This window comes from Coffea arabica, chromosome 3c (assembly GCF_036785885.1).
Source record: "Coffea arabica cultivar ET-39 chromosome 3c, Coffea Arabica ET-39 HiFi, whole genome shotgun sequence".
In the NCBI taxonomy this organism is placed as follows: Eukaryota; Viridiplantae; Streptophyta; class Magnoliopsida; order Gentianales; family Rubiaceae; genus Coffea; species Coffea arabica.
In genome coordinates, this window is record NC_092314.1 from 7,530,318 (window position 1) to 7,553,130 (window position 22,813).

The 22,813-nt window shown below is 32.9% G+C and overlaps 1 protein-coding gene across 1 annotated transcript; it reads left to right on the forward strand.

Annotated features, from left to right (window-relative positions):
* The first annotated feature begins 3,197 nt into the window (after window positions 1-3,197).
* Window positions 3,198-3,817, forward strand: LOC113735492 (cytosolic sulfotransferase 5-like). The gene is made up of 2 exons (XM_027262493.1): window positions 3,198-3,670; window positions 3,712-3,817. The coding sequence occupies exons 1-2, from the start codon at window positions 3,198-3,200 to the stop codon at window positions 3,815-3,817; spliced, it is 579 nt and encodes a 192-aa protein (XP_027118294.1).
* Window positions 3,818-22,813: the final 18,996 nt, after the last annotated feature.

Below are 22,813 nucleotides of genomic sequence, written 5' to 3' on the forward strand. Positions count from 1 at the left end.
CGCATAAATTTCACCTGATCTGTTATATATATACACATGCTAATAATAATAATTATTTTTTATATTTATACATATTTTTTAATTAATTCTACCTTTTTAAAAATTCAGTCCTCCTTGCATTTATTACACTTTATCTAATTAATCTTACCTTTTTAAAAATTTCAGCACTTGAAGTATATTTTAGCGCGAATATCCAATAGGCACCCGTTGAGCAGGCTTAAAAAAAATCCATAAATGGAAGAGAGCTTAGCTCCTATTATCATTTGGCGGCTCAAATTTAAAAAAAAAAAAAATTCGGCGCCGTTCCATGAACGGAAGAGAGCTTAGCTCCTATTTTCATTAGGCGGCGCTGAGTGCAGAAAAATTCGGCGCTAGACAACGCCAGGCCAGAGGGCTTCGCAGATTAGTATAGGGATGGGGGGGACCCCCCGTTTAGAAACGGAGAGGGGGGTGGGGGAGTATACCCCCGCCCCGCTACCCGCAAAAAATATATATATAATTATATATAATATGTAATTTAATTAGTTAAAAACTTATGATAATGATATTATTAGTTAGATGTATTATTTAATGTATATTAGTGTATGTAATATAATTGATATTATCAATTATACGAATAATTAGACATGTCTACTAATAGAATTTATTAATTAGTTATACTAAATTTCTAATTACACTTAATAGAATAACACTTTTTTCTCAAAAAAAAGCGCAAACACAATAATGAATTAGTAATTGTATTTGTACCAAAAGTGAAAACTTAACTATTTTAGTTGTATTTATTTCATCATGTTGAATTGTATTCAAATAACTTTTGTTTAATTGTTTTTATGAGTTTCAATTGTAAAATTACAATGAATAATAACTTGATGATGTGTTGATATTTTAGTACTTGATTATTTATTAAAATTTAGCTATAATAAAATTTTATTAATCCCATGAAAAAAATTTTATTAACCCCGCAGGGAAAGCGGGACGGGGCGGGGGGAATGGGAGGTGAGGGTCGGGGGGAAATTAATAGGCAAAGGGGCGTCCCCCGCCCCAATCCCGCCCCGTTGCCATCCCTAGATTAGCATCTCGCGCGGCGCCGGTGCCTGGGTGCCAATTTCTAAAATGTTCGGCGCTAGTCAACACCTTTTATTATAAATATAAAAGAGGGCTTCGCCTATTGGGAGCTGCCAATTTCACAAGGTGCCGGCGCTAATGTCAACACCAATTTTTTTTTTCTTTTTTAGTTTCAATGAACATTACCAAAATTCAAAAATTCGCCATTAAATAGGCAAATTCACAATTTTTAATCATCTTTTATCCTGCGTGCATTACATAAAAAAGATATTACAATAATTTTTTTTAAAAAAAAACATAGGATATTATTTGAAATAATTACTGTAGCACTTTTTATGATGTGATGTATGTGAGATAAAAAGATGGTTGGAAATATAAAAAGATGGATTGAAAAATATGTTTATGATGCAAGCGAAATATTATTTGAGATAAACTTTGTATCCAAATACTCCCAGTATTTCCAAAAATCCACCATCCAAATACATGCCAGCCATAGTGCACCTACCCAAATTCAAGAAGTTCACTATTGAACAAGCGAACCTCAATGCCGGTCATAGACTCACAGTAACCCCCCCCCCCCCCGCCCCCGCGCACCACACACACACACATACACAAACCCCCAGAGCTCTTTGTCCACAAAGAGGAGCTAGGCCGTGTACTTGCATAGTTTCGCACCACCAAAACGAAAAGGAAAAAAGAAGTACATGCACAGTTTCCTTGGAGTATCGAGAGGGCCGAGCAGCCATCAAAAAAGCCGTTCGGAACAATTTTTGTCCAATTCAATAGGATAAAATCTCATTTGTTCAAAATGTAATTCAATTTTAACAACTTGTAATTATAGAACAGAATTTTGTGAGTCTTACACATAATGTTGAAATTGATATACAAGATGAGATTTGAACCTTACATTTTTTTTTTCGAGCTAAATCATGGCCATCAACTTTTTAGGAACACTTGCAAATAATTTTTCTCCCTTCTAGGAAAAAGTTGTACCCAAACGGTGGCTTTGTAGCCTTATCAGACTTTTTCTTTTGAAGTATCTCTCAATTTTTACAACCGGAAGGTTTCTACCAACCTTTGAAAGGTTGCAGTGCATGTGGATGTATCTAAGTTGCCTTGTAGCCACTCTAAAATGTAGATCCGGAATCTCATAAGTTGAGTTGTCGTGGAGTTTTAATAGACTGTATAATTTTTATAACAATTAATATAAATTGGTACAATTTTGATGTAAAACTTGTGTTTATAACTTGATTACACCTACCCAATATTATTAGAGATACATAGTGGGTTTTGAACATTGTGAGGCTCCAAATCCCTCTAAAAGCACCATGCTTGACCTTGTTATTTACTTGCTCCAACAGTATATACTCCGAGCTCGTCTTTTCTTTCTTCTGTTTTGTGTCTGAGAAGCATGTTGGAGGTTGGAGGTTGCACAATTTTTTTTCCTCCTGTTACCTTCTTCGCCCCCACCCCCTCCCCCCGTTTATTAGTAAGATAATTCGCTGCTATCCTCTTCCTTTGGTAACAGGACGGCTCCTGCTTGATTTAATGCTCCATTGCCTGAAATTATGGTAAGGTCCACTCTCGAATCAGGAAAACGTTTCCTCTGGTTAAGCAGGCTGAGTTTGCTACTTCTAACTAGCCATAAATACATGGTACAAAGCCTCACAATACTTAGTCAAAAAATGTGGCGTGGGCAACCCAAATACTTCAGTCTACCACTTTGCCATTTTTCTTTACATATATAAACTCCACCAGCTCAGTTTATTGCCCAGCCCGCTTTTTCGTATATGCAATATATCTGCAGCCTCATTGCTCAACATGAATTCTAAATCAATTGAATGTAATTCCTTTCAAGCTTTTCTTGAATCTCTTCCCAAAGAAAACTTCTGGGAGAGCTTTGAAATCTATCAATGGAAAGGTATTCGGTTTCATCCTTTCATTCTTCAATCCACCATAGCTTTATCAACTGAATCCCGCGTAACGATGATATCATATTAGCTTCATCTCTCAAAGTTGGGACTACATGGCTTAAGGCCCTTTGTTTGAGCATCAATAATGGTGTGGATCAAGAAAATGAAGATATTCTCACGAAGGGCAGTCCACATCTATTTGTTCCAACTATTGAGTCTATGGTCTTTGTTCCTAACTCAGCTTCTGTGCTTTCTGGTATGGCTTCTCCTAGACTCCTTCACACACATTTGCCTTATATTCTTCTTCCTAATTCAATTAGGAACTCAGGTTGCAAAATTGTTTACCTTACTCGAAATCCTAAAGACACTTTTATCTCATTTTGGCACTATTTCAATAGCACCAAAGTTGACACATGTGGTACAGAAAGACCACTAGTGATTGGTATCAAACAACAAATTTCTTTGGAGAAAGCATTTGAGTCCTTCTGCAATGGAACTTACCTTTATGGACCTATTTTTGATCATGCCTTGGAGTATCATAAAGAAAGCTCAAAGATGCCTCAGAAGATATTGTTCATGAAAAATGTTGAGCTAAAGAAGGACCCAAAGGGGCAACGGAAAAAGTGGACAAAATTCTGTGGAGGTGTTGTTGCCTGGAGAGACTCAATAACTTGGCGGTTAACAAGCATGGGGTAAATACATGGAATTGGTTGGCTAATAGTGGCTATTTCAGGCTTGGTGTCACTGGGGATTCAAAGAATTATCTAACAGCAGAGATGGAGGAGCGCCTTGATCAAATTGCCCGCACGAAGCTGGAAGCATCTGGACTTGAATCTTGATGCATGACGAACACCAGAAATGCGGCACCTGATGTTTAGGCATCCAACAACTGTTGATCTTGATGCATGAAGAGGGCCAGCAATGCTCCACCTAATGTTTAGGGATGCAATACCTGTTACTCTGCATTTTTTTCAAATCCAATGCTACAGAAAAATGATTACCAGAAGTAATGATCCTTTTTTTTTTGGAGCCTGGAATGATGATGAAATTCATTTGTACGCACAAGTTTGGATTGATGCCATAGTTATACTTAATCATCTTACAACTTATAATGCCAAAAAGACCTAGGCATTGCGTAATGATTAATATATAATTGCACAATTGCGGTATATAAGAAAATCAAGGTAATATGTCGATTTTGAAGGTTTGCCTCATTAAGTGGGTCTCAAGAGGGGGGAAAAGTGGGTCTCAAGTGTTATATTTTTGGAAAAAATAAAGTAAAGTTTATAAATGCAAAATTGTGCATTTAAATAATAAAAATGGTGCAAATATATTAAATGTAACAACGAATGCCTATTAGACAAGCATTTGAAAAGTCTTAATTCTGAAAAGAAAATTGCAAGAACTATCTAACTTCATTAGGATTTGACTTCTCTTTGGTGGACCTCCTCTTCGTTTCTTACGGTGTGCATTTGGATGCATGAGATGTATAGGAGTATGATCATTTTAAATTTGATTAATTCTAATTCTTATTGATAATAAAAATAAAGACACGTGTCATGTATCTAGATATGCATTATGGTATAGGAGTATGATCATTTTAAGTTCAATTGATCCTAATCTTAATTGATAAATAAAGTGACGTGTCATACATCCATTCACATGTGCACTTTGGAAAATGGAGAGAGAATCCATGGGAGAGGAACCAAATCCACTTCATTAGCCTCTCAATCTGTTACAAAAAATTGATTTTGAAAGAAAAAAGGTCAATGACTATCTTACTTCGTTTACAACCCCATTCGCCCAACTAACTTATGGAATCTAATATAATTTAATATATCTATATATGTGTGTGCATAGTTTGTTATACTGTTTTTGTTATGGTAGGTTCTTGAATTAGCTATTTCTATATTCTACCAAGTGGATACTCTATCTTTGTCACGTTTTTACAAAAAAATTATTTGCTTATGTTTCTTGGTCGATTTATTCTTTTTTTGGTAACAATTAATTATAGTCTTTTTTCACTTTTTTACTCAAAGTACATTTTTTTTTATCAATCAACTAATAGCTTTCCTTTTTTAATTCTCAAAAATCATGTTCTCAACTCCAATTACATTCACTTATTTCCATTATTTGTCTTGGTTTGATTATTTATTAATAGTTCTAAAATTTTGACAATTTTCATTTTAGTATATTCTATTTCACAACTTTAGTTTATTACTCATACAAATCCATTTAAGTTTACTGCTGCTATTTGTTTTGTGTGATCCTTTGTGAAACAAATTAATGTCCATTTGAGCAGCTAATCGTGGGTCTTCAGTGGTTGTGCTAAATTGAATATTAATGTTTCTGCTAAACAACGAAAAATAGATTGATAATACAAAGTGCAAAGTTTTGATGTCCTAAACAAAACATCAAATAGAAGATCCTTGGCAATTTTCAATGGTCTAAAGTAGGGGTGCTATTGAGCTGAGTCGAGCTCGAGTAGCACCATATTCGAGCTCGAACTCGATCACAATCAGTGTTACTCGAGCTCGAACGAGTATATAAATTTGGACTCAAGCTCGACTCAATAAAATAAAATTAAACTCGAGTTCGACTCGTTTGAACTCAAGTAAATATCAAGCCCGATTTACTCGAGCTCGAGTTTTGAACTAAACCTATAAATATTTTTTCAAAATATATAATATAAATATAATATGAAAACTCGATTAAACTCGTCGAGCACTTGAGTATTTATTTTTGGAGCCCGAACTCGACTCGTTGAATGTAACGAGTAGCTCGAACTCGAGCTCAAACTCGGTTTGCTTTTGACCAAGCCGCTCGCAAGCTACTCGCAAGCGGCTTGACTTGATTGCACCCCTAGTCTAAACCTTCTATAGCATATGTCCTTTCCTAATTCTATAAAACCATCTTATGGGGGACTAAGAAAGGGTGCAGAAACTTGTTTCGGGATAACCAAAAGCATATACAGAAAGTAAACGAAATATCACCAACTCAGAAATCACCCTAAGTAGACTTGGTATCACATGTTGTAGTAAAAGTCTTCTTCAAGAAAACATCTAGCATTTAATACCATGGAACAGGTAAACTAACATGTAAGTGATTAAAAGTAGAGTACTCTAGGAGCAACACCAGTACATTATCAGTATTGCCACTCATCGAAAACACTTTGTAACACTTTAATGTAAAGTATGAGACCAGATCCCCAAAACTTCACCATCCACTACTACAAGTTAATGGGTTTAGATGGTCATCAAGCACCAAATAACAGTTAATTGTAGTCCATCTATAAAAAAAAGGAAAGGAAAAAGATAATGGGAAGTTTGTACCAAACTCATTTTTTTTAAGAAAAAGAGCTCAGTCACAAATTACATGTCACATAGAAGCTCTATACTTGCTTCTTCTTTGCTAAAAGCTTAAGAGTCCTAGATCATGTTAGGATATTAGGGGTTTGTTAATTATTTCCCATTTTCTAGGTTTTTTTGCCATCTTTTTGCTGATTGTTATGTTGCTTTGATAATTTCTACTTTGTCCTAAGCACACACCTTTGGCCGTTTGCTTTTGACCACCAAAATCCACCTATTTATATATTTTAGCTATCCAAAACAATGCAAAACTTAGGCATTCTTCTTTCTGTTCAAAAAAATCTATTAGGTCAAAACAGCTTGGATAACAGGGAAAACCAAGTTGACCCTGAGCTGCAAAAATTCTGGTTTAATGCATGTGAGAGCTACCAAAAGGCTAGCAATATTGATGTGGGATGGGTTGTGAGATGCCCATCTTGCAAAGAAGAGAGCAAAGTTGTAGCAAGGTAATTACCGAATTAAGTTTCACTCTCCTATAATAAAAAATTAGAATATAATGTTTTATTCTCAATGTGTATTAGGACCCAAATTGGAATTGCTGTGGATGATGGTACAAGCTCCATAAAAACTATAATCTTTGGGCTTGATGCTGAGAGCGTTATACCATTTACAGCTCTTCAATTCTGGGAAGCTCGTAATGAGGTAAGCTAACAATCATGCCAACGAAAATTACTACTACAAGTTTAGCTCTTGCATGATGATAGAACTACCAGTTTAATACGTCTTGCTTAATCTCATCGATTCTTTTTTTTTTTTTTGCTTCATAGACTTCATCCATTCTTGTTTGAAATACTTGTGTTGCCGAACTCCAGTCTTCATGAATATTGTTAAACAAGAAATAACCACAACTAATAGGTTTATTGCATTTAGCTAATAATGACCAAGTAACAAACTAAAAGCTAGGCCGGGACTAACTTTATCAATAAACTATGAGTATCTATTCTTATATCATTGTTTGAGTATTAGACCAAGTAACAACTAACTAATATTCTGGTTTTTATGCACCTTTACTTGGGTATAAATACTGCTCTCACTATGTAAAAGTATAGTGACTATAATCATGAGAATGACTATGTATAAAATAAAAAAGGGTCAAGTACAAAAAATATTAATGATTTGTTTGTGCTTGAAATTAGTAGTATATTGTGTGTTTAGTTGAAGATTTTTTTTTTCAAAAAAAGAAAGTTCTTCGCTGATCTTTATGACCTAGTTTATTCCCCAACTTTAATCAAACAATATATCTATTTGGGTTTATCTTTGTTTTAGAGTTGTGTCATTTGTCTTATACTATTTTTTTTGGGACCAGGACAAATAGAATGAATGCTCAACATTGGACCATTGCACTTTTTTTCCCTCCATAACTTATGATTGGGATCCAATTATTTTTGCACAATATGAAATTATTCACAATTTGCATATCATTGTCCAAGTCTTTTCCCAATTAGAATATACAACAAGAACTTCTACTTCCAAACAAATAGCTACTATTTCCGGATATGCTTAATAATTATTTATACTTTAAAATAAAAAATTGTAGGAGCTTAACTTTTCTCCTAAACTAGCATCTGCAATTGAAAAACATTCGATTGTGTGTTTCATATACTACTATGAGGCAGATTATCAAGGCCAGAAGAAAGGCAAGTATAGTATTGTCAAGGCATACACTACAGAGGAATTAGCTCATGTTCCAATGGCAATCGCAACTGCAGAAACGAATGAAAAAATCCTAAACCTTCATGATACTGTCCAGCTGTCTGCTAAGAAGAATGAATTTTTCAGTCCATCAACCAAAAACTGCTTGATACCATTGCTGAATCTTCAGCTACTGCAACCAAAATGCCACCTCCAATGACCACAGCAAAGAGAGCCTTGGTGTTTGGAACTGTGACTCCTGAAATTGGTTCGAATTCTTCGGAAGCTAATACACCTACCTCACTATCCACCGATGCACCCTCAACTTTCACTCCAACTAATCTTGCACGCGGAAATCCTTTGAAGAAGCAGCGTGATGACTAACTTTGAACTTGCTTGAAGCCTATACATGTGACGCCCCCACTTCTCCCTAAGGCGAACCAAAGGGTATCCGCGGGACGCCTGCCCAATTCTCGCCAGGACTCACTATAATCCATCATTCAAAAGCTCGAAATACTTTAAGTAATTTCAATACATAATTAAAGTACTTCAAATATCTCACATTTACAATTATGTAACTTTCAAGCTTAAATACAACCCAACGGAAAAGAGTACAATAGCCATCCGTTATAATATAACTTAAAGTCTTCAAAAGAAAACATTCTAGTACTACTCACGAGCACCCTTGGTCTCGAACCCTGTAAAAGAAAACCACAACGTGGGATGAGCTACACAGCCCAGTGAGGTTCCAAAACACTCTAACAGTTCAAATAAATCAAGTAAGTTGGGCATATCATATGCATGGTTCAATGTTACACAATGGTGTGTTATCATGAGGTGATAATCATTGTACGGGTAATTTGAGACATGTATCATGATATGAGACATTTATCATGAGACAGTTATCATAGTTCAAGACATTGACATGTATAGTTCACGAGTGATTGGAGCTTATTATAGGTGTGAGTAATTAAGCATGTTACAGGTATGGAGCATTAACATGAAACAGGTATCATGATATGAGTACATTATATAGGTAACAGGTATGGAGCATAACACAGGCATGGCTCAGGATTTCATGTTGGCATTTTAGCATGAAACAATTATCATGACACAAGGTAAACATATACTGTAGGATACGGTGTTTCAGTGGAACTCTGTCGGTCATCTGCATCTTATGACTTCCGGATCCCCTCGATTTGACTGGCCATCACCTTATCCCTCCAGTGGTAATACTCGAGTATACCGAAACGGTGGCCCAGGGTTCCAACCTACCCGACCGAGCCCAGTCCTGGCTCGAGTAGGTCAGTAACCAAGGGTAGGGCTCAAGTTCAGCTTAGAGCTTACAACATGCACAGGTAACCAAGTAATTCGACAAAAGGTAAAATTCATCATTTGAATAGGTCGAGTGAGGTAAAGTACACACTCGCCTAACAATGATGGACAGCTTCATATAACATGTGATTCATGATAATCAAATAATCAAGTGGATACTTAGCACGTAAGCACGTAAGCAATACAAGTTGATTTCATGGGAGCATGTAATTCACGGATATCAAATAGTCATGCATATTGAAAATCATGTGAGCAAATAATCAAGTAATCAGGTAGTCATGTGGGTTGGTAAACGGTTCACGGTTAACGGTTAACGGTTGACGGTTGACGGTTGAGTAGTGACGGTTAATTGACAGGCATTTGTCATATGAATAGGCCATCATTGGCCGTTATCCCATTTTTACCATGTGAGAGTCGGGGAGATTCACTCCAACGACGTATGCAACCATAGCATACCAAGTCATGTTATTCGAACATTTCCAAGCATGAGTTATTAATCTCAAAAGAAAACGAGTGCGATAAAATACGCACTCGACTCCATTTTTCAAAACCGAGTAGGCTAAGCAAGCAATCTAGCAAGTTAAGCATGTATCGAATTCATATGGTCATTTGATATGGTTAATCGTTTAACCAATTCATGTAGATATACAATGCAAGTATACATTTCTTAAATAGGCATGAGTATGGTAAATACTTAACACATAGCACCTAACACTGAATAATCATGAAATAAGTATGTCCTAGACTTATTCAATTACGTATTCCTATATGGAACACTCACCTAGTCAAAACAAGCGAGTGGTTCTCAAAAAGAATTTAGGCGTCCGCTCCGAGTTCCTCTTGGAGATTTTCTCGAGTGCCTGAGCAAACAATAATCAACTACCACTCAATATCACTACACATCTCTAATTATCGAGGAAGATGGTAAGCTACTACAATCTAAGGAAATCTTATGAAAATGAATCTCAATTACTTGTAAATCGAGGTTCAAGAGGAGTTTCTTAAAGTACATGAGCAATCGAGTTTTCATTTTGAAAATCAAGTATAAAATGTTCAAGTAATATCGAAGGAATAAGGAGTATTTGAAAACTCCCTCCCCTTGGAATTCGGAAAATTTTCAGATTTGATACGATAATTTGAAAAATCGTATCTCACATTCTACATGTCAAAAATTGGAAAGCTTAGTACCATTGAAAACCTCTTTGAAAGTACTAAAAGTTCTTAGAAGATACTTTTCCACGAATGTAAATGAAAGGCACTCAAATTTTGGCTCAAAGTTGGTAACTTAAATTACCAAGACAGATTTAAGTTGGTTTTTGGCCAACTTTAGAAATTCGGTAAAATTCACTTGTTTTGAACTAACCTTTGAAATTTGGAAATCAATTAGTGTTGCAATCCAAGAGTATAACAAAACAAGCGGAACGAGAAACGGAGTTTCGAGCACCAAGATATAGTAGCCTCAAGTTGCTGAAAAAGTTAAGACTGTTGGGCTATTTTCCAGGTTTGAAGACTAGATTTGAAGTATCATTTGGTCATCGAGTTGGCATTGGAAATACATCAAACTTGGTACACTAAATCTTCCATGTGTGAACAACATTTCTACCAAGTTTCATACAAAAACTCTCACGGTAAGGCAGTCATTAAAACAACCAAAGTTTATGAAGAGTTTCAAGGCTAAACTACCTTCTCACTTTTCTTTTGTTTACAAACTTTTTGTACCATGAAATCAGTTCCAAATCTCTCCATTATTGAAACCAAGAGTTCATAAACATCCACTTAGCAATTTAAAAACCATTGACATCCAAATTTTCGAAATAAAACTCCCCAAATCAGATTTGGCCATTTGGCTAAGAGAAAACAAAAGTTTTCCAGATTCGATGAGCGAATTTTGTGACATCATTTGCATATCAAAATGGTCTTAGAATATTACCAAATTTTGTACAATTAAACCTCCATATGAGGATTACTCTTCTATCAAATTTCATTTGAAAATTCACACGGAAGGTAGTTAACTAAACCATCAAAATTCAAGAAATTTTTCCAAGGTAAAACTGTCTTTTAGCTCTTCTTTCCTTTTTAAATATTTTGTCCAAAGCAACCAACCCAAATCTGGTTTATTTGTGAAAAAAAAAATCCAAGGAACTCTTTTTCCCGCGCGTTTCATGTTCGATTCCTCTCGAATTTGTTTCACTAATGCACTAAACCTCTAATACACTTATATTCATATAAATATTATTCATTCTCAATTGTCCCAAAATAAGGGTCTAAAGTTCCTAAATTAAATCGCGCGTGTGAAAATGCGTATTTCCAATTTAGGCGCGATAACGCGAAACTTCCGAGAAATTCTTATAACGACAGTAGTAATAACTATCACTTGAGTATTTAAACATTAAAATACCTAATTTAGATCCATTGTACATGTCTCCAATATTCCAAACTTATTGTACTCTCAATCGGTCAAGATTTCTAAAGACGTGTTCACTATTTTCACTAAACGAGCTTCCGAAAATTAATTTTTGAAACAAGTCACTTTAAAAATATAATGAAACTATATTTCCATGTAATTAGGTCTCAAGAGTTTAGAAAATAATATTCGGAATAAAATGCCAAATAAATAATTAAATAAGCTAGAAATAGGAGATTAAATAAGTAAATTTTGCGAGTCCTCACAATACATTAATCATTTGTTAGCACTTTATAGCTGAATTGCTAAGCTAAAAGAATAAATTGTGACACAGATATAAGAAAAAGAATGAGAATTTTTTCAACCAAAAAAAAAAGCAATTGTTTGTCGAGTAACACCAAAATAGAAAATATGAAACCGTCACTGAATTGAATTACCAATTAGAATTTTGATTTTAGGGTTATTATCATTTTTCCCTCTTCATGTTTGGTACCACTATCAAATTTCCCATTAACGTTACTTTTTGTCATTTTTCCCTAAAACTAACGGTCAAAGTAAATGAAGTTTGTTAATTCAAGTGAAAAGACATGTTTAATGCTTAAAATTATTATCACTTTATCCCCATAAATTATAGCTTTATTATCAATTTATTGCTAGAGTTATTTTTTAGAAAATTTATCCCACCATTAAACCAACTTAGCAAGTTAAAAAATTTTAGAAAGAAATACCATCCTCTTTGTATAATAAAAACAATAAAAAATTTAAAATGACTCTTCTCTTTTTTAGTATCATGGAAAAAATCAGAACATTAATCTTTTTCTTTTTGGCAATCTTATTAATATTAAAAAAGGTAGGGAATGAGAGGGGGGGAGAGGGAGAGAGAGGACTCAATTCTTTTTTTTTAAATATAAATAAGACAGAATTCAATATTTTTACCATTTTAAAATTATTTTACTTTTCATTTTACCACCCAAATTCAATCTTAATCTAGAAGACATTAAAGTAATACAATAATATTAGATTCTTTCTTGTTTTCTTTCTTGGAAAATTTAATTTTCCTTTGCCTTCTCTTCTATTTCTTTTTCTTTTCCTAATATTTATAAGTGTGAAAAAAAGAAATTTGAAAATATCCTTTTATTTTTATGTTTTTGGAACTCTTTAGAGTGAAAAAAAAGGAAGAATAACCATTCCAACTTTTTTATTTTTAATTATATATAAAAAGGGTAAAAATATTAAAATTTTTTTGAATATACTAGTTAGGTTAACAATGGTCTAAAATGCCTAGAAAATAATATTAAAGAGTAAAGCAATTGTATCACTATAATTGAAAGGGACAAAGTGATAATAATAATGTGGTAATGTTATAAAATAAAAGGGTATTTTTGTCCAAAATTTGTTAACATGTTGAATTGAATTATCTATGAGGGTGAAGTAACTAAAAGATAACGTTGAAGGTAAATTGATAGTAGTGATATAATTTATGGAGGCAAAGTGATAATAACCCTTGATTTTAACCAAAATTTTTGCCCACTCTTACTTGCAAAATTATATTGCCAGTGTAATTAAAAGATAAAGATATAGAACTTGAATAGCTATCTTATTATTTTGAATTTGAGTAGATTTTTATTTGAATATCTACCATATTAGTATGGAATATATACCTTAATTATTACTTTCCTTTGAAGAAGCATTTATACCTCAATAATTAGAGTAAAAAACTTGAGGAGCCCTTGAACTATTGCCGTTGTTTACTTTTGGTCCCTAATCTAAACTTGGTTTCCGATTGGCCCTTGAACAATTAAAATTGTATACTTTAAGGACTTCCGGTAACTTTAGGCATAAGTTTGACTAGATTTAAAGGGCATATTTGTCCGTTCTTAATTGAAGTTTCGGAACCAGTATCAAAAACCCTAACATGGTGCAAAGCTGAAGCTTTTAAATGACTAGAAAAACACCACATGGGACGCATGGTGCAAAGCTTTTTTCTTATGGGTAAAACTCGATTTTTAGAGGATTTGTGAAAAAAAATCTAACGGTGTGCTTATGAAATTGAAGGGTTACCTTTTTTTTCAGGTTTTTGATATTGGTCTCGATGCTTTAGTTATGATTGGACAAAAATGCCCTTTAGATCAGGCCAAATTTTTGTCTAAAGTCACTGAAATCCATAAAGTGTGTAGATTTAATTGTTTTAGGGCCAATAGGAAACAAAATTTAGATGAGGGACTAAAAGTAGACAACAACAATAGTTTAAGAGCTCCCCAGGTCTTCTACCTGAATAATTTCTTTCCTTAGAAGAAAAATTTATACCTTAATAATTACTTTCCTTTGATGCTATATATATGGAGCAATATCCTAGAATAATATTTCAAGTGACTCCTCTTGGTAACTACTATATAAATGCAGCATCAAGAACTTAAAACGGATCACTAGACAAACAAGATAACTAGCAGTTTCATAAAAACCTTTTTCTCGTTAGCTATTCTATTATTTTGCCTTCTGCAAGCCACCCAAGTGCATGCTAAAGAAGAATATAGAACTATCATAGCTAATGGTCTTCCTAGTGGCTCCCCTCCATTGACAGCTCATTGTCAATCTAAGGATGATGATATTGGACATCATACCCTCAATCCAGATCAATCTTTCAATTGGGAGTTTGGCATGAACGCTTTTGCAACCACTAGATTCTATTGTAGCTTTACATGGGGACAAAAAATTAGATCCTGTGATGTCTTCAATGCAAATTTGGCAGATAGGTATTGTGGTTCAAGCATTGAGGTTTTAAACATATGCTACTGGTTGGTGAAAGAAGATGGTTTCTATCTTTCTGCTACAGATAATCCACAACCAAGTGATTTGCATCTGATCAATAAGTGGTGAAATGAATGTATTTTATATCATCTCATTATACAATAATAACCAAGATTATGCATATTAAATTTTTTGTGTAGTTTATCCTTCATTCAAATTCATTTTCAATTTTAGTTTTAGTTTTTTTATGATGATCATTAAAGAAAAGAAAATATGACAAGATAATGTAAAAATATGAAACATAAGTTACGATCATCACACTATTGTCAGCTGTTTGCTGCTGAAATTAGGTAATAATATTTTAAAAAGGTTACTTTAAGATATCCATATAAAGCTTGTATTGATGTCACCTCTATTTACAAGTTTTGCTGCCCCAGATATTGGTACTACAAAATATCAATATTAACATATACCAAACTTTGCCTTTTTTAGATCTTGAAAAACAAATCAAATTTTATTTTAGTGAAATTGTTTTTCCTCTAACTGAATTTTTCAGATAAAGTCATTTGATCTTATGTGGCACAACTAAAAGAACAATATAACCCGCATCTTAATGATCATTTACACTGCATTTGATGCGTTTTTCTCATTTGCATTGTTGCCCCCAGTAAAGCAAACTCATTTTAATTTTTGTAGTTTCTTTTCCGTCAAGAAACAAGTTGCAAACTGTCCAAGAACATTGGTTGGTTTGCACTATATGTAGACGTTGTTTAAATTTTTGTATCATAGTTGTTGAATAAAGATATAATAGAATTAAAATTCTCATCTTCTTTTAGAAGTTTTTGAAATATAAACCGTTTATTATTATTCAATTGTAAATACTAATCTTTAGGCTAAAGGATAGTCTTGTGCTAGAATGCGGTATTTCTTGGTGATTCTGTTAGATGAATGATTTAGAATGCATATATCATGTACATAATTTTGATTTACATTTCGTTTCATTTTGAAACTCTAAAAGTAACTATTGAAAACCTAAGGCCCTCATAATCTCGTCAAGGGCCTTCCTAGTTAAGTTATGTCTAGTTTTATCACTCAATATGGGTGAGCTTATACAGTTTTGTTACACTATGATACCAAATTTGTATGAATTTATACTAGATAATGCAAAAATTATGTCAACAGGACAAAATTCACATGTAGAGGCTTCAGGTCTATCAATGCACGACTTTCTCCACAGATAATGCACTAGAAACGACCTCAAGGCACCCACGTTAATGAATCATATTCAAATTCTATCATCTGTCGTATAGGACTTTATCTATTAACATGTTTATCTTCTTACATGGCTTTGTCTATCTACATCCAACTCACATTTTTGCATACTACTGTCTATTGAAATGTTCCACCACTAAATCTACAAGGGAACGGAAAATATTTTGAACAAATATTCTTTTTTTTACAACAACTTTCACCGAATATAAGATTAGCGATGGTAACAGGAGGGGTTGCCTAGTGCCTGTCTCAGGGGGCGGGTGGGTGGAATTTTTCTCCCCCCTCATCAAATGTAGCGAGGGGAGGGAGAAAAATTACCCCCATCCCCGTTAATACATATGTATGTTTTTATATGTATAATATGAAATAAATGCTATGTTATTGTTATTATATAAATATATTCTATGAAATAAATAATATGTTATATTGTTATGATACAACGATGTAATTTTTTGCTAAAATTTCAAAAGAATGATTAATAAAACTTTTATTATATCTATGTAAATTAAAAAGTTAAATCAAATAACAAATAATAATGATAGTGGGGTAGGGTGGATACACCCATGGTTATAGTGAGGCGGAGTGGGTAGGGGGTTAAGAGAGCAGGAGACGGGAGACGGAAGAGTTTAGTAGAATGGGACTCTTCCCTACGCCAAAAACGCCTCGTTGCTATCTCTATATTAGATAGATGAAGAAGATGATTTTGGTGAAAAAATCAATCCAATTTTTTGTATTTAGTTGGCTTGATACTTATGGTCTCTACTACTTTCTTCCGATTCATTTCTGAGTCGATTTCGTATGACTCAAGCGAGTTTCACTGATTTTTTTTTTTTAGCCAACTCGAGCAATATCAATCGAATTTGGACAAGTTTCTAACGTGATGAATGAATTACATTATTCAGTTTAGTTTCATATTGATAGGACCTGATCCGATTGTAAATTATTTGAGTTAACTCAAACTCGGACGATTTGATAAACTATGAATGGAGTGGGATAGGCAACAGAAAAAGGAGTGTGGTTCGAGAAGGACAGATGACAAAATTCGAAATTTTTGGTATCTCTTTTTTCTAGTTAGGGTAAAGTTATCAAATAAATCTAATTGGAACAATCTAGCACAAGTGCATACGGTAAGGTAATAGATTGTAATAATCTTTAATGTTAGGCAAGCCGCAATTAAGCATAGTTTAGGGCGCATTTTGCAATTAACCCAATTAATTATATCAAATTAGTGAACTCACCAATAAAGACAAACTACAATTTATTGACGACTTGTCTATTTTGAACCATTAACCAAGTAGGAATATATAGGTTAACCTAATTATAAATTGGCCAAACTCACATGAATCATCTAATTTGATAACTCTCCCCTAATTTTTACCTTCCCTAACCCTGCAATCCTATCTTTCTAATTCTTTCACTATTTAGGGTTCATTATCTCTCTTTTTAAGTGTTTTTGGACATATAAAAAGTTAGAATTATTTTTCCAAGTTGCTACCTCATTTTTAAGTGTTTTTAATCAAATAAAAAGCTAGAATTGCAATCATCAAGAAAAAGTAAACTGTCGGATGTAAATTTGGTGAAATACAACCTTTTTTATCAAAATTTTGCTAAAATACCACAAAAAACAACCTTCTAAATACACTTTTATTAATTTAAAATTCATACATAAATTTTTCTTTACATGCACTTTTTGGTGTACATGTGTTAAATGAAAAGTCATCTAGATGCTTGCACGATATTAATATTGAGTTTATTCTAAGTGCAAATAAAATGTCATAATTGTTATTTAGATACTCCAATTTAATGTTAAGAGTATAATTTCAACATTCAAATTTTAAAACTTTAAAAAAACAAACCTACTGAATAAAATTCAACATAAAAATTATAAAAAGCAAACGTATTACAGTGCCCTAAGCTTGCTGAATACAAAAAAAGGATAAGTTTAAGACGGCTAGAAAATTGATTTAGTAATTGTAACATAAATTATTAAAAAATAAGAGTAATCGAGTATATCAATAGAAGATTTTGACAAATGATTATTGTACCGAGAAGTGACGGGTTTCTGCTATATGTACAAGTTAAAAAATTTGAAATACACCTGTTGTACTGCAAGTATACAGGTCAACTAGTAGTTTATGGTATATATCGGGTCGATCCCACGAGAAAGAGTGAACAATTACCGGTACTACTGAATTTTCTCTATTATTTAGACTATCAATGAATTATAAGAAATGAAACCTACTGAACTTATGCAAAATGGCAAATGAAAGCTCCTTAGGTTGTGGTATCCCTAACTACTCATGCAAATGCCATTTTTGGATCATTGAATACTACCATCTAGGCTAGTTATGGTGTAATTTTCTTATGCATATGAATCCTACTTTCGTAGTGAATCTACTCATAACTAATCCATACATGTTCTCATGGTTATGAAATTAGCTACAAGTTCATTTCTTCAATGAAATTACATGAAATGAATCACTTAAAACCACATAGGTGCACCTCTACTCTCATGAGTGTACTCCCTATGTTTAGCACTTCTTGAACTAGTGTTAAATCTCAATTTTTATTGCAGAAACAACACCTTGGATAATCACAATCAATGGTACCAGATTAATCATGATTTAAAGAGCTAAAGTGCTAAATAACTTGCTCAAAACATAGCAATCAAATAGCCAAATAATAAACATTAACAATTATAGGAAGTTCAACCAAACCCAAGGCATAAACTTTAAAGATACATAAGGAACACAAAATCCAGAACTTGCATATTAACTATACTTAAGAATCTGATACGAAAGATAAAGAGTTGGAGAAGAGATAACCCATATCACTTGAGCTTCAACTCCTCCTTCTTCATCTCCATCTTCATCCTAATCTAACCAATATAAGAATGGATGAACTATACTAGTCTACACTGAAACTAATCTAACACTCAGAAGTTGTAAGAACAACATTTCTGCACTCCAAACTTCTCCCGTATGTCTCTCTAGTCTCTTGCAAGTTTTGGCTATATAAAAATGAAAATGGTCAAGAAATGAGGCCTACACTTTTTTCCTTACAGCTGGTAATGTTTCGCACATGTCTAGCATTACATGTGACTTAGTGGAGGTGAAATTGAGTTTTCTGCGTAAAGAGCAGCCTTCTCTGACCACAATCCGGCCAAGTTCTGGCCGGATTGCTACAGTGACATTATGGTGCACTTTTGTTCAATTTCCAGCTCTGGTCCTATTTTGCGTCAACTTCAACTGAACTTTTCGTAATGATAAAAGCTGATTTAGCTCTTGACCAAAGCATGAAACTTGTAGCCTTTTGTGTTAGCTTTCCAATAAATCAAGAATCACCTCATTTGGATCTGTGTAGGTTGAGAAATGACCAAAATACTCTTGACTACTTATTGCCCTATTTTAGTTTTGACCAATAGAAATTGGCTACTGTTTCGGCTTTTTTACTTTGAAAACCTTCAAACTGAATTCAGATGTCTTCACAGATCTATCTCTTATCTTCAAATTGGTTCAAGAATCATCTTAATCTGATCACCGTAGCTCAAGTTATAGTCGAAATACAAAAATGTATCAAAACTGTCAAAATATACAAAATTCAAGTAAAAAGTGATAAAAACCTCATTTAATTGAGCAAAAGCATTTTACACCAATTATAGCTAAAATGATTTATTTTCTTCCAATAATATAACCAAAGTGACTAAAAATAATATAAAATGTCATACAATTATTACGTAAATTAGTCACTTATCAAGAAGGAAAATGATAAAGAAATAATTGGGTGAACAACTAAAAAATAGGACTAATCACACTATCTCGAGGATGTGGCTAGATAAATTAATCCCCTTTAATGAAGGAATAAAATGGGCTAAAGTAATAAAGATATAATAGGGTGAATAATTTTAAAATGAGACTAATCAATTATCCTTGAGAATTTTGGCTTGACAAATGTATTTTATTTAATTAAGGAGTAAAAAGGACTTAAAGTATGAATAACAAACTATAAACAGTTTATGATGGAGATAATGGGAAAGTTTTAAATTTTAAATTTGACTAGTGATAAGATTAGTTATAACCCATTATTTTAGAGTTTTTAATTATATTTTATGTATTAAAATAAATACAAAAATTTAGAAAAAAAAAAAGAATGGGAAGTTTGGAAGCCATTGAGAGGGTTTTTGGTACCCACCTCAGGGGGGTGGGGTGGGGGGAATTTTTCTCCCCCTCATCAAACGTAACATGGGAAAGGAGAAAAATTCGCCCCACCCCCATTAATATATATATGTAAGTTTTTATATGTGATAGTGGGGCGGAGCAGAGATGGGAGGTTAAGTGAGTGAGGGATAGGGGGCGAGGGAGTTTTTGTAGAACGAGACCTTTCCCAGCTCCAAAATCGTCTTGTTGCTATCTCTATATCAGATAGATTAAGAAGATGATTTTGGTGAAAAAATCAATCCACTTTTTTGTATTTAGTTGGTTGGGTACTTATGGTCTCTACTACTTTCTTCCAATTGATTTCTTAGTCGATTTAGTTAGACTCGAGCAAGGTTTACTAATTTTTTTTTTTTTTTTTTTTTACATTTTTTGAGTCAACTCGAGCAATATCAATGGAATTTGGACGAGTTTCTGATGTGATGAATGAATTAGATCATTCGGTTTGGTTTCATATTGATATGACCTGATCTGGTTGTAAATAGTCTGAGTTAAATCGGACAATTTGAGAAACTATGAATGGAGTGAGATAGACAGTAGAGAAAGGGGTGGGGTTTGAGAAGGAAAGATGACACAATTGAGAAATTTGGGTATCTCTTTTTTCTAATTAGTGTAAAGTTATTAAACAAATCTAATTGGAACAATCTGGCACAAGTGCATACAGTGAGGTAATAGATTGCAATAATCATTAATATTAGGCAAGTCGTAATTAAGCATAGTTTAGGGCACATTTTGCAATTAACCCAAATAATTATGTCAAATTAGTGTGCCCTGCCACCAATAAAGATAAACTACAATTTGTTTACCGAGAATAAAAGAATGCAAACTATACCCTTGCAATTAGAAGTGACAGTGTATTGGTTAATCTATTAATTTGTTAAATGAAATTAGTCGAAATGGATGAGTGTAGACTTCTGCCGAAACTGAACTCTACATAAACCTCACCAACTTGAAATTAAGACTGTCAATAGGATCGGACCAATCCGAGCCCGATCTATTCGACCTGTTCGATCTAATAAAAAACCCGATGAGCCTAGGCTACAATATCAATGAGTCGGGCTGAGATTGGGCCTCAAAACTAGGCTCACATTAAATATAAGCCGAACTTGGGTTTAACTAGACTCAACTTCAATACAGGCCTGGCCCTATATATATAATATATTAATATAATATAATATAGGTAATATTTATAATATTTATATTTTGGTTTTATAATTATATATATAGGTATTATATATAATATTTATGTTTTGGTATTATATTATATACAATTAATCAAATCAATATCCAATTCTATATCCAATTATATAATATTTTTGCTGAGAAATTTTTTTTTATTCGCTGAGTAAATTTTTACGTTGACATAATATTGATTGATTTCTTTTTGTGTTGGCATGTTTGGATTCAAGTCACAAGGCTAAGAAGAAGTTCCAATATTTGAAAATATATTGGTTTACGATCACATATTTTATTACTATTTTCTATATACTTTAAACGAATTAGATATAAATATTGTTGAAAAAATTCTTGGTTTATATACCTTTTAAGAGCTATTACTCGTTCATATTTAGTTTCAATGTTGTAGTCATGTGAATGTTAAATTAGTTTTACAACTTAATAGATATAGCAATTATATTATGAAAATTGAATAATAAGTGAGTTTGGTCTAAACTCGAATAAAGCTCACAACCCGAATATTATGTGAGTTGAATATGAATTTCACATTTATTAATCTGACAGTCATAACCCGAAATCCGAAAGTGTTACAAATTAAATGAGTTGAACTCGTGCTTATAAAAGTCCGACTCATTAGATCCGATTGATAGGCCTACTTGAAATAGAATTAAACTAAAATTGGTTTTGTTAATTGATTTCATCCATTTTCATATTTGGTATAGAAAGAAAGAAATCGATTTGATGTTAATCAAATGCTGAAATCTGTTTGGGGGAAGTAGATCTTGTCCATTGTCATGAATCAAGTTATATGTAAAATTATATCATGTAATTTATTAAGTTAATTTATACAAACATAAAGTAATTATTCGTAATGTCTAAAGTAGTACAATTATATGACCATTGTAACATATATTTATATGAGTTGTATGCGGTATATACTGAGCATACTAACATACAATGTAACAAGAAATTAAGTATTAGGCACTACTACTACATTAATTATGTTACATTGAACTATATATATATATATATATATATATATTTATGAGAAAGGCAGTCACTTATCAATACAATGTATATTTGTCAATATATATCCATAATAAATTGTAACATAGATATAAGAATAAGCATGAGAATTTTTTTCAACCAAAAAAAAAAAGCAATTGGTTGTCAGGTATCATCAAAATAGAAAATATGAAACTGTCACCGAATCGAATTACTAATTATAATTTGATTTTTTAACCAAAATTTTTGCTCGCCCTTACTTGCAAAATTATATCGCCAGTGTAATTAAGAGATAAAGATTTAGAACTTGATTAGCTACCTTATTATTCTGAATTCGGGTAGATTTTTATTTGAATATCTACCATATTAGTATGGAATATATACCTTAATAATTACTTTCCTTTGAAGAAGCATTTATACCTTAATAATTACTTTCCTTCGAAGAAGCATTTATACCTCAATAATTACTTTCCTTTGATGCTGTATATATGGAACAATATCCTATAATAATATTTCAAGTGACTCCGTTTGGTAATTACTATATAAGCGCAGCATCAAGAACTTAAAACGCATCACTAGACAAACAAGATGACTATCAGTTTAATAAAAACCTTTTTCTCGTTGGCTATCTTATTATTTTGCCTTCTGCAAGCCACACAAGTGCATGCTCAAAAGTACAAG

Excerpts from the sequence above, each read along its gene's own strand:
- LOC113735492 (XM_027262493.1), top strand. The coding sequence starts at position 3,198 with ATGGTCTTTGTTCCTAACTCAGCTTCTGTGCTTTCTGGTATGGCTTCT. Across the intron at positions 3,671-3,711 it reads TGGCGGTTAACAAGCATGGG|GCTTGGTGTCACTGGGGATT; the intron begins GTAAATACATGG and ends TGGCTATTTCAG.